Below are 13533 nucleotides of genomic sequence, written 5' to 3' on the forward strand. Positions count from 1 at the left end.
GTTCACGAATTTAGCAATAATGCCTGATGCCTGGGGCAAGAAGTTCGCAATTGATGGATATTATTCCGTGTCCCCTTTGTTTTTAATATGAATTCTAAAGAATCATCCTCCGTGCTTCTCAATATCGTATCTCGATAGTGGTTCAGGGGATCAATATATTAAATATAACCCGAGCGTGACAGCCGAACGACTGTTATGTATCGAGTAGTCAATCGCAGAGAAACTCACGATGGATATATGTTATAAATAGTTGACCCTCTATTGCATCACGTTTGTCATAGGCAAAAATTTGAATAAATGTAACAGAGCACATTCGATTTGGTTATGAATATCTTAGTATTTTGGAAAAATGTTTCGATAACATCGTAAAACAAGCCAATCTTGTTACAGGAAACACGCAGGATTTAATTATTTTTTGATACAAATTTGCTGCCTCTTTATCTACAAAGTTGACTGACATCAAGAGAAGTCATGCAATACAGGGTTAATGATAATAATAATAATAATTTGTGTTTGGCCAGATTTCGTTCTGAGATTGAAGAATTCAATGTAACTGCGATGTAATCCACTTTTTTCGGAATTTAGAGAATTAATCTTAACACTAATCGTAAGAAAGTTAAATCTGTGGCATTTAACTTTTTGCGTTTAAAAAGAGAAAGTATACGGTTCTGTTAAAGTTTGGAAATTCTCTTGTAAATTTTGGAGCTCGTATATTGGGCCAAAATGTAAACACTGGAGAAGTAAATCTCTGGCGAAAAGTGCAAGCGTTAATTTTCATAATATTCGGGTATTATTCAAATTATATGTTGAAGTTTGTAAGACAAAAACAAAGATAAATTTTGCCTAATAACTTTTGACTGTTTATAACGTAAATGAAGATGAATCAAAGAACTTCGTATTTTCTTGGCACTGTTTATTCACAAACACGTTAAATGTTAGAAGGCACTTTGTACTAACCATTCGTAGAATCATAGAATGATGATAATTTTGATAACTACGGTGAAAAACTTTTTCAAGGTAAAATAGTGCCAAATATTTTGTAAATGGATTCGTCATAATCAGAGAAAGAGAGAATAATTGAAGTAACGTCAAATTTTTCTTTTTTCCCAAATTCTACTGCATGCAAATATATATGCACTTAATTTTCTCGCTATGGATATTAATGTGGTTCGATTTCCACATATTTCGGGATAAAGCTGGCCAGTCGTAGATTTAAAACGAACGTTTATGAATAAGCCGTTCATTCGCTGTTCTTACGGAACTCTTTCTACTCTGATTCGGATATTTGTTGAGGATATTTGTCGCGTGTCCAAACGTTACTCGGCTTTGAACCTTATCAAGGATAAAACTCGAACATTTGTATATTAAGCCGGCAAGTTTTTCTATATCTTCGCAAATTACAACGTAAGCATTGTGTTTTTACACCTTGATCTCTCAGTGTCAAACGTTTTTATAAGACTGTCGATTTTAATAACGATATCAAGTCCCAATAGACTCGCGAAGTGTTGATTGATTTACATCACGCGGTGTTGTCATTGAAACTATTGTTTGTCTTCCAGTTCGTATTTTGCTAATTTTGACACCATTTTTCCACTATTAAATGCGCTTCATCTCTTCCAATGGCTTTACCAGACTAGCAATAAAGGAGTCCTTGAGAGAATCATCGACCGGACGGTAATCACACGTCGTTGTCGTCCGAACGTAACTTCGAGCTCGCTCATCTTCCGTTTCCGGTCTGCAAAGACGACGTTACTCGCGTGTCAACTGACTTTTGCTTCGATTTGTGAGCGTTCGAAATAATACGACGTCCGTATACGGGATGCCCTATCACTACCGGCTGTCCTTGCCATAGATATCTTCTTTTAATTTTTCCTATTTGACAGCTCGGTTATAGAAGTCTATCCTTTTCGTTAAATTAAAATTCAAGTTGTTTCACCGAGACAAGATGCGCTGAGAGAGGAGATATCACCTTCGTTTCTCTCTTTCTCTCAACGCGATCTTTTCCTTCTTGACAATGTAAAAAAGGCTGTTAAAATTTTATCAACCGTTTTAAAATAGCTCCGCAATTTTTGCTTTTCTCAGTCGGTCCTACGATATCCGTAGCTGAGACGGCAATTGGTAGCGGTGGGACATCCTGTATACGCGCACACGCACACACGCGTATGCATGTGTAGGTACATATAATTGCGTACAATTTAGGACCCGATTTAACGGTCGGAACGAAAAGCGGTGGACAAGATAATTAAAGCAGGATACACGCACGTCGAGGTGTCCGTCGTGTCGGCGTAACGCTCCCTCCCCATCCTTATCCCCCGTTTGTAATTTGTGTAACACTTTTTGATCGTTTATCGATATACCGTACTTGTTAACGCTATATATATATATGAAAATAAATATATATAAATATATATATATACATAAAAAATATGTTTGTTTTACGCGGTGATTCCCCCGGTTGAGATGCGCCGTTTCGTCGGTCGTTCGATATATATATCGACCGATTGTGTTCGCACGATATTGAGGCACAGCTCGATGGAGGGACGTGGGGGAATTACCGGCGTCCGAAGGACGAAGAGCGGTACTCCAAGCGTAGGAAATCTATTGTACATTGATTATTGATACATTAATTATAACAATAAATTATATACAAAGTCACATGTCGGATCTGCGTCAGTAATTTCACTTTGGTTTCTGGATGATGTTTGGTTTCTGGAGTATGTTCGTTTCGTTCTCTCGCTCTCTTTTCGTTAAACATTCGTTTTCTACCTGCGTCCACGTTTTTTTTTCGTTATCCGTCCACGTGTGGTCAGATTGACATTTTAATTTCGGATCCGACAGAGATTCGCAGCAAGATTCGTTGCTTTCTATTTTTCCTCGTTTTATCCGATTTTTGGCGAATCGAATATTGAATTTCCTCTCCTTCCCCGTGTGCGATGCGGCCTGCTCCTCTTCTTCTCTTTTGTTTTGTTTTTTTCGTTCTTCATACCGTATCTCTTTATCGCAATGCCGGATTCGTCGTTCGACACGGATGACATTACGTGTGAGTAATCCCCTTACAATGCCTGTCTTAATTGTGGATATTACGATTTCTTTCTCTTCGTCATTGTTTCACGATACGTCTGCTGAAGTGGCACGAATTCCCGCTTAGTCCGGGCTCTCCGTCGCATTTGCATAATCCGTAAACGAATCTGTATGTACTCTTTATTTGAGCGCTGCAGTTTCGAAAGTTATCTGAGAAAGGAAGTAAAAATAGAAAAAGAATAATTTAGGACCCTGATATGGAAATATTTTATTGAAATGTATTTGAAATTTGCTTTCAATATTGACCATTTTATTATTATTTCATTAATATTTTAGTAAAAATTCAGTTTTCAGTTAAATTCAGCAAAATTTCATTATACCTAATATTTCAAAAAATTTGTTATTACTTTTCAACAGTATAATTTAACATTCCTTATATTTTACAGTATTACATTACATTACATTTTATAAGAAAAATCATGATTAATTTTGAAATACATTCAGTATGTTTCAATAACTTTTATTTCACTTTTCATCGATTTCATAGTACTTTTAGCAAAATATTTCCATCAGGGTAACTGCACGTTCTTAATAATAAAAACGGCATAGTTACCAAATGTCACAAGACGAATGCAACAATAAAGCGCAAGTGTGTTTCGGGATCAAGGCTGAAAGTATCAAAATATCCTTGATCGTGTGCGATCTCACCGTTATATAAGCCCGAAAGTAATACGGCTATCAATTATCGCGCTCAAAGGTCAGAGTATATATTTTCAAGGCTTCCGAGATTCATGCAAATGCGTTACCGGTCCGCACTCGTATATTGAATGAACTTTATGTCGTTACAGCCAACGTAAAGTACGGGCGGAGTAGCTTATTCTTATAGTTGTACCGCATATAATCTCTTTCTGTTGTTCTCGTTACGTCTTCCTCCCCGTGGAGGAAGCCGAATTCGATCGGAGATTCTCTCGTTGCTGAGGAATTTCCGTTCGCCCGTTTTGCGAATATCGTGCGACCTCTCGTCATGATGATCCTTATTTCCGCATGCGATTTGCGTCAGTGGAATAATGTAGAATACTGCTACATTATGGATTCTTAACGTTAACTTTATCCGGCTTCTAATCACCGTTTTATTAGTCGGCTTATTACTTAGAACACGGTACTTTAGACGTGCTTGGGCATGAATTTTCATAGGAATGAAACCGCATATATTGGCTTTGATGTCTCATTTATTTATTAAAAATCGCTTACTCGACATTATCTGCACTCTTCACTTGCATCATTGCCTTTGTATTATGATCTGCGCAAAGAAAATAGGTTTTTTTTTAATTCTTGAATTAAAAAGCACGTATCTCATTAAGATTTTCAAAGTTAGTCACAGAGCGTCTTTATTTAAAATACACTCTAAAATTTATACTTATTCGCCTCATAACGTCGCTAAATGATTATTACTTCTAATGAGATGAGAGAGAATTCTTAGAACAAAGTCTACGACAGAGATATTGAAAGTTTAATTTTGCTGAATCAAAAGTAGCTATTATTAATTTTTACTTATAAATTTCTTGATGTTTATTAATACATCAAGAATAATTGGGGGGGTAAAACCCATAGTGGTGTAAGTCAATATTTTAAAAAATTTGACTTACACCACTACTATGGCTTTTACTCCTCCAATTGTAGATTCACATGAAATTAGTATTATTATAGACATTTGTAGATTCATTGAATCCATGCCACTGATTCATCGAATAATTTTCCCGAAACTTTATGTTGCATTTGACTCAGCCATCAATACTTATTTTCGATTTTGCAAAAAATCCCAATAAAAAAAAGAATAAATATAGATAGTGCACTATAGCATGCGTGCCTATTATATACATACACTTATATATATCGGGTTTTATTCCTTCAGATGTTTCCTGGACACCTGTTTTATCTATTTTTTTTATTTCTCGTACTCAGCGGCACTTCTGTTTCTTCCTAGGGGTTGCCTAACTGATATTTATTTGCAGATGTCCAAGCCGAAAAGCAGGCGATATCTAATCAACGGGAGAACAATAATTCTGTGTACGCCGCTGAGAAATCGCCGGATAAACGGACGACGAACGGCGGAGTCGAGATGAACAATGCGAGCGTCGTAAATTCGCCGGATCTCAGCCCGATAAAAAATGTACGAAACGGGGAAGCGGAGGAGGCGGAAGTCAGAAAAACGAAGGTAGGTTTGTCGTTTAAGAATACGACTATTGCCGTGTTTTTTCAACGACAATTCTATAAGAACAGCAATAAAGAGTTACTATTTTTCTGTCCAGAGATGGCCAACCGATAAAGCTTATTACATAGCCAAGGAGCTCCTCATGACAGAACGAACTTACAAGAAGGACTTGGATGTTATTAATGTGGTAAGTAAAGCTGCGCTACCTCTTCTAAGCTAGCAGGACCAAATCGGCAGAATCAAACCGGACCTATCAGAATATTTAGTACCCATTTTGTACTATTTTGTACCACTAATAACAATTTTGTATCCTGTGCCATTTCGGAGAAAATCGTGGCGGTGCTACCTTAGCATTAAGCTCAAATTAAAAAATTTTAATAAACCGGAACCGGAAAAACACTGATTTGCGTAGTAAAACATTAAACTAAAAAATAACTCACCGGCCGATGCGCAACAGCGGAGTTGTAAGTTGTAACCCTGCGTTGATCTGTAACATAACAATATTTTTACATTAAAGTAGGTGTCCAAGATAATATTATCTAATTAACGAATATCATGTAATGGACGAATCAAAAGTTGCGCACTTGAGAAAGTGGCGGATATTCCGTCACAGGACTGACAGGACTGACAGGACTGACAGGACAGCAAAGTAATAGACGAATAACAATTTAACTCACCCTACGGTTGCTCCGCCGTCGCCCGATGCCTCCCCAGGCCTCCTCCTCCTCTCCACGATTCGCCAGGTCCTACTCCGTTGCAGCGTTGGTCCGTTGGCCGGTTGGCGCACTCACTACTCACTGACGACGTTCACGAAAATCGACGATAAGATCGCGTCGCTTATGATCGCGCGATATTTTCGACACTTTGCACGACACTTCCGGCATTAATCTCGCGACGCAACGGAAAAATTACGGCGGAGAAGCTGTATGATCCGCTCGACGCCATGTCCGTCGGCCCGTGCCGCGATCTCTCGCAGGTAGACGAACATGGCGGAATTTCGTAAATCGCACGGCCGGCACGGCCAACTTCACCCGCCAAAAGCAACCGTAGCGTCGCGTCACTTCACTCGCGACGTTCACGAAAATCGACCGATATCGTCGCTTATGATCGCGCGACACTAAAGGCACTCCCGGCATCAATCTCGCGACGCGGCAACGGAAAAATTACGACGAAGAAGCTGCGAACGAAGCTGTATGATCCGCTCGACACCCGTCGGCCCACGTCGGCCCGTGCCGCGATGTCCATTGTCCCGCAGATAGACGATAACATGGAGACGACGTTCACGAGCGAAAATCGACGACATCGTCTCTTTGTCTCTTATGATCGCGCGACACTAAAAAGGCACGGCACTCCCCGGTATTAATCTCACGACACAGACGCGGCGCGTACTTCATTACACTTATTATAGGCTGCGTTCGCTTTGATTGCTTTCGGAACGTAACCAATGAGAAAAATTCGTTATCGAAAAAGAAATTCTCTCATTGGGCCATCCGACATAGGCGACATACGACTGATTGTATTAGAACCGGCCTTAAATGAACATTCGATGTATCAAATTTTTCTGTAATCTGAATAATCGGACCTGGCGATTCGTACTTATATTACTCTGCGATGTGCGATCCGCGAGCAACGACATCAGAAATCAGAACGGGCCGCGGGCGCCTTGGTAACATGAGCAGTGGGGATAGAGAGGGGTAGGCTTTATGCGATACGCCATACCCGGCTAACCCGGCTGCCGGCATACCGAAGTAACCGACCGCGCACCGTGTGTAGTGTGTAGTGTGTATTTACCTTACCCCCACTCTATCCCCACTACTCATGTTTACCGCGATGCCCGTGACCTGTTCTGACGTCAGACGTGTCGTTTCTCCCGCTCCCGCTCCAGCTCCCATATCGCATGTATCGCGGAGTAAATACACGAGTCGCCGGGTCCGATTGTTTAGCTTGCGAAAAACTGTGATACATATATCGAAAGTTCATTTAATTCATGTGCTTCGAGGAATTTATACGGATACCGAGGTATATCGCATTCGATTACATTTTTTCGAGGAGAGGAGAACGGGGCCTGGGAGGCATCGGGCGACGGCGGAGCGACCGTGGGGTGAGTAGTTGTTAATTTTCTTATATATTATATTTTGCCGTTCTGTCAGTTCTGTGGTGGACTCCGCCACTTTCGTGGTTTTTAATTACGGTGCAATTTCGGGTCGAGTCTGATCTCCGGCGTATGCGAGATATTACGTCGCGAACGTCGCGTCTCTCTCTTATTATTCGCACGGTCGCAGTATTATTTGCACAATTTTTCGCGGATGAATTATGCGAACTAGTTAACACGGAAATATCCAGCCGCTTATTGCGGCCCCGGCGGCCGCGATTGTTTTTTACATTTTAAAATCAGATATTTGTTAAAATGACGCTTTAAAAACGGGCAATAATTATTTACTTTGATATTTATTTACTGTCGATTATCTTGGACGTAGCTTTAATATAAAAATATTTCTTTTGTTACAGATCAACGCAGAATTACAACTCCGCTGTTGCGCATCGGCCGGAAGGTTATTTTTTTAGCAGAAGGGATAAATATATGTATTAAGTTTATTTGTATGGTACAAATTAGTACAAATTCAGTCCTTCAAATTTCTGTATTTAATTTTCTTTTTTTTTCTTGTGGTCTTTCTAGCTTAATGCTAAGGTAGCACCACCACGATTTTCTCCGAAATGGCACGGGATACAAAATTGTTATTAGTGGTACAAATTAGTACAAAATGGGTACTAAATATTCTGATAGGTCCGGTTTGATTCTGCCGATTTAGTCCTGCTAGCTTAGAAGAGGTAGCTGCGCTTCGTTTTTAGAGCTAGGGAACAGTCAGTTGAAACAAGTCCAGTTTAGAAGGACGGTAGATCTAAAGAGACAGAAAGAGGACTCACAAATTTTAACTTGTGACTTATATTTATGTGCAGTGGTTCCGCGAGGAAGTTTCTCGGGAAGCGGCATTGGAAGGGGAGTCAGTAGTCTCTTTAGTCGAGCTACTCGCCGACGTGCACGGACCCTGCCTTCAAGAAATGGAGGCACGGCTGGCACGCTGGGAGAGCAACGCCCGTCACAATATCGGTGACTTTTTGTACAATACGCTTTTGAACGTCCTGCCTCTCTATGACCAATACCTGGAGAATCTGATCCCGGTGTTAGAGAAAATGGAATACTCTATGCGAACGTCGCGACGCTTCGACCAGCTCTGCCGCGATTTCGAGTCGCAGAAGCATTGCTACCTGCCATTGACTTCATTCCTTTTGAAACCTTTACAACGATTACTGCATTATAATAGTATTATCGATAGTGAGTGTGAAATCAGATTTGTAACGTATGTACGATAATAATTCTTAATTTCTCAAAGTGGCGCTTTTTTAGGACTATTGGATCATTATCCAAAGGATCATACCGATTTCGAGGATTGTTTGGCGGCGAGAGACAGACTCGGCGAGACATTGCTCGAAGGGCTCACGATTATAAATCAAGCGGTTAGAAAATTATTGCAATTATTATTGTTTGATACAAGAACTTAATCAATAAAGTGATAGAAAAGGATCTATTTTTTACTGAAAATACTTTTTTTTTACTAAGGTCAGTTATGTCAATTTTAATTTTAATTTTTTGTAAATTTTTCATTTGTAGGAAAATCTGGTGCAGTTATGCGAAATGCAGAGAGACATCACTGGCTTTGATAATTTAGTACAAGAAGGCCGAAGGTTTATCAGACTTGGATGTCTGCAGAAATACAGCCGTAAAGGTTTTCAACAACGCATGTTCTTCTTGGTAAGTCTTCTACATATTTCTTATTAATTAGTGCGATAGCAGCTGAAAATTTATCGTATTTATTTTTCCAGTTCTCGGACGTGTTATTGTATACATTCCGTACGCAACAACCAACACAATGTTTCCGCGTGCATGGCCAATTACCGTTAAAAGGAATGAAGATTCAAGACGCGGATAATAAAACTGGAACAGATTTCGCTTTTATTGTCGACGGACAAGGAAATCAGTAAATATCAAATTCTTCGAATTACATTGTATATTATTACGGAAATAATAGCAAAGTGTAAAATACACTAAAAGATACTAAGTGGTTGTTAAAAGGTTATATCGTTATTGAGGAGTCAACTAGCTAAACTGATTTTATTGAAGCATGTGTGCGATTAATGACAGCCATCAGTACGATTGTGACCTCAACTTGGACGAATATGAACTCGTCGTGTTAAAGTGAAGACATTTTAAGGGACAGAAATTATATTGAAATTTAAAGCAAATATTTTTAGTTTTATATTATTAAAGTTAAAAATATGACAGAAGCCAAAAAAGACAATATAAAATTTAAATTATTTTATTTTTGTAGGTCATTGACAGTTGCAGCGAGCAACGAGGAAGAAAAAGAGAGGTGGATAGAAGATTTGAACATGGCTATAACACAGATCGATGCGGACGCAAAAATGCCGTATTTAAGTTTAAAGTCTTGTAGTAAGTAACTGTTAAGTAATACAAAGTATATCACAATATCTGTACCGAGCGAAAAAATCTTCTCAGCTTCCTTTTTTAATAAAAGGAGATTTCTTCTAAGTTTTTTTTCTTTGTGCAAAAGTTCTAGGTTCAGCCGACGAAATGGGAGATAGTGTAGGATTAGAAGTAGATCGAACTAGTTGCGGTGGTGCAAAGGCCTCACAACGTAGCAATACTGCAGTTCACGTTTGTTGGCATCGTAATACAAGTATTAGTTACAGCGATCAACTACGAGCATTTCAAGTATGTTAATGTTTCGAATAATATTGGTAAATCACTGATGCCTTGGTTGATATAGTTGGATATATCTTACATAGAAACTGATTAATGATGTGTTTGTTACGTTTCTTCACTGTTTCAGAACCAGCTTAGCGGATTTCTTCTACGGAAATTCAAGAATAGCAACGGTTGGCAAAAGCTTTGGGTCGTATTTACTAACTTCTGCTTATTCTTCTACAAATCTCATCAAGACGACTTCCCATTAGCTAGTTTGCCATTATTAGGATATACTGTTTCTACACCATCAGAAAAAGATGGGATCAACAAGGACTTTGTATTCAAGTTACAATTCAAGAACCATGTATATTTCTTTCGAGCGGAAAGTGATTATACTTTTGGAAGGTAAATATACAGAGAGTCTATGTAATTTAGAAAAGCTAAGATTTATGAGAAATACAATGATAAATTTTATCTTTAGGTGGATTGAAGTAATTCGAAGTGCAACTCAACAGAGTCATGTACCCGCTAGTATGAATGGAAAAGAAGAGTACTAAACGAAATCTACGAAATAATGGAATAATTGTGTTAAGAAGAAGTAATTATAAAGATTATGGCATCATGCTACAAAGTATGATTATAAAATGATATATAATGAGAAAATCTAAATCTTTGGCCTTATATATGAAATCAAAAAAGAGTCGTAATTGGTGATATCTTGGATAGTATGTCTAATAAAAAATGATTGTATACAGTTTTCTGGAAGAACAACTTATTTTCAATCACACTGTTTTTTATTCTTAAGCTATTACTCTACTCTACTATTCTGCTAGTGAAATATTGCAAGCATTTACTTAAATATTTAATGATTTTTAAGTATTGTTTTTTCAGACTTAAGTCATTCTTCCAAAGAAAACTTGATAATTTTGAAGACAAAAATCATATACAAGTGATATATAAAAATATAACGAAAAGTGTAGAAAATTATTTAGAGATGAAAATATAAAAAGAAACTTTTTTATACAAGTCGCAGGACTTTTTGATATGTGATTTATGCTTTTAATATAAACTTAAAAAATGGCATTACAATGTATATAAACGAGTGACTGGAATCTCGATATTATGTCAAGTTTATGGAAAATGTTATTCGTAGAAAAAGAAAGAGATGAATCTATATATATGTATAAATATAAAAATATGTAAATATGGTATTTACACAAATATTAATTGTTTGCGTTTAGAAGTTTTTAAATAAAACTTTCTTTATATCTGTTCTTTATTGAGCGACAGTCGCGCAGATGATAAGTTGTAGTGTCATAGCAATACAATATTAAGTAATATATTTTTGAATATTACCTTTTAAGAACAAATGTTCTTTTTATGTAATTTACTCATTAAAAATAATTGATTGCTATAACGCGATTATCATCCAGTATAAAATGGATATAATACATAATGTTAGAATTATATCCAGATATATTTACACTAATAGCGCGTTTTTGGGTCACATTCTGTTATAATGTAAGCGAAACTCAATGAAAATCACGAAAAATTATGCGTATATTAATATCGGACCAATTTTACAATCAAATCTGCTTATAATGATTTTCAAATAAGACAATTTTTGTTAATGTTTTTCTCTTTTGTGTGATCTAATTCATATTAGCAAAATGTATAAAATGGGAAAATATTTATGTTATAAATCATAGATCTAAGAAAATGCTTCTGAGTTTTAGTAAATGGTGCCATTGCGCTTTTTAGAACCAATCTATGATATAGTTTCTGCACAAAGAGAGATTTGAAGTTCTCTTATAAGATGCTATATACATGCGCTATATAATATATTTTTATTATCTCTATGTTGAGCGGCTATTTAATTAACAGAATTTATAATCTCTAAGCTGTACCTCTGCCTGAATAATGAATCAAAGAGACAAATAATCATTAAGTTAAGCTTAAGTTAATTGTTAAGCTTGCTTAATGTATTTAGACTATATAAAAGTCTAAAAAAGATATCATGAGAATGTATTGATTTATTGAATTACTCTTTATTAGTCAGATAACATTTAAAAAGACATCTTTCGGATTTGAGGAGGTTGTTTATTGTATAATTTAGATCATATAATTAATATACAAGGTGGGCCAAAATACTAGTTAAACCGTTGTTAAAATCAGTAAAGTACTCGATTAACTTTCAAAGTTCTTCTTCTTGAAAACGAGACCTTGTTCGAAACAAATTTATTCTACCATTTCGGTTTATTTTGAGTCGCAGAATCACACTTCCTGATTGTATTACGTATTTCGGCCGACATTGTATAACATCAAGAGAGAGAGAGAGAGAGAGAGAGAGAGAGAGAGAGAGAGAGAGAGAGAGAGAGAACATGGAAAGAGAATTAGTTATATATATACTGCCAGACTAAAAATCCGTAAGTAAAATAAAAACTTAGCTGACACTATGAAAATCTGCGTAGAAATTTGTTAAAAGTAAATCATAGACTGGTCCCCAAACCATTATCTTTGCCTCGTTAAGCGTCTGATGTACAATGCTTTCTGAGTGTTCAACAATCTAATAGATACATATACGTTCGCAAATAAAATAAAGACAAACTCGAATATTAGCATATTAAAGCGTAAATATTTGACTCATTTTAAACGCAAAGAGTGCAACTCCGAAAGGACAATTTTATAATGTATCTACAATGATAAGAAGTTGCGATATTGTAACGTTTAGATTCAACAATGAGGTTGAAAGTAGAAAAGACCGAGATCACATTCTAATCAGATTAAAGTGCATTAGACAAATCATATCAGAGTGTAAGTTATATAAGTAAGTAGCGTTTGTCATAACAGATTTATCCTCTGTATACCCATTTTTTAAATCTTTCGATCTTAATTACTTCTTGGTTTAATCCGTCGATTCCGGTATCGAAATAGCCCATCTATTTCACCTACATCGTATATTTCGAATTTCGAATACATCTTCCTTAAATTATTTCTTGCAGCTAAGATAAACAAGCGAATGTAATAAGTGAATGTCATAATTATGTATTATCATGTTTTGCTGCAATAAACCATATATCAGTGCGATTGCGCCTACATTTTTTTCTTACTTATAATAACAGTTATTTTCTGGGAGACATTAGAAAGAGATGGAAATTACGAAGTCGGCAGTACGTATTGGTCGTTTTTTAATTAATCTCGTGAAATATATGTACCACAGGATCACAGAATCTTCCTCGATCAAACTGATTCATCGATGGTTTTCCTTGAACGTATTTAACATAACTAAATTGCTTTATATGCTTTCTATGTTTATATAATACGCACTGTGATTCTACATATGTTGACAAATCATTAAGATGGAACGCAAGTCAATACCTGGTAAAAAATTTTTCGTATAAAAATATGCATAAATATGTGTAATTATACATTAAATCAATATGTGTCCATATATGTTTTCTTTCTCTTACACAATCTCTCTGTTCTTGTAAACAGGAAAATAATAAAAAAAAAATTACAAATATAATTAAAAAAA

General features: G+C 36.6%; 1 protein-coding gene across 1 annotated transcript in view; it reads left to right on the top strand.

Moving 5' to 3' along the window:
- Positions 1-13085, top strand: part of LOC112457504 (FERM, ARHGEF and pleckstrin domain-containing protein 1-like) — a 39663-nt gene extending 26578 nt beyond the window's left edge. Inside the window, exons 12-21 of the mRNA XM_025020622.1 lie at positions 5034-5236; positions 5331-5420; positions 8192-8567; positions 8640-8749; positions 8904-9044; positions 9116-9270; positions 9622-9743; positions 9865-10025; positions 10144-10403; positions 10480-13085. Of these exons, the coding sequence (XP_024876390.1) occupies positions 5034-5236; positions 5331-5420; positions 8192-8567; positions 8640-8749; positions 8904-9044; positions 9116-9270; positions 9622-9743; positions 9865-10025; positions 10144-10403; positions 10480-10555 (1694 nt within the window). The 3' untranslated portion in view covers positions 10556-13085. The remainder of the gene's footprint in view (positions 1-5033; positions 5237-5330; positions 5421-8191; positions 8568-8639; positions 8750-8903; positions 9045-9115; positions 9271-9621; positions 9744-9864; positions 10026-10143; positions 10404-10479) is intronic.
- The last annotated feature ends 448 nt before the right edge of the window (positions 13086-13533 follow it).

The sequence above is a fragment of the Temnothorax curvispinosus genome, unplaced genomic scaffold (assembly GCF_003070985.1).
Source record: "Temnothorax curvispinosus isolate PA1 unplaced genomic scaffold, ASM307098v1 QBEX01007794.1, whole genome shotgun sequence".
NCBI classification, from domain to species: Eukaryota; Metazoa; Arthropoda; class Insecta; order Hymenoptera; family Formicidae; genus Temnothorax; species Temnothorax curvispinosus.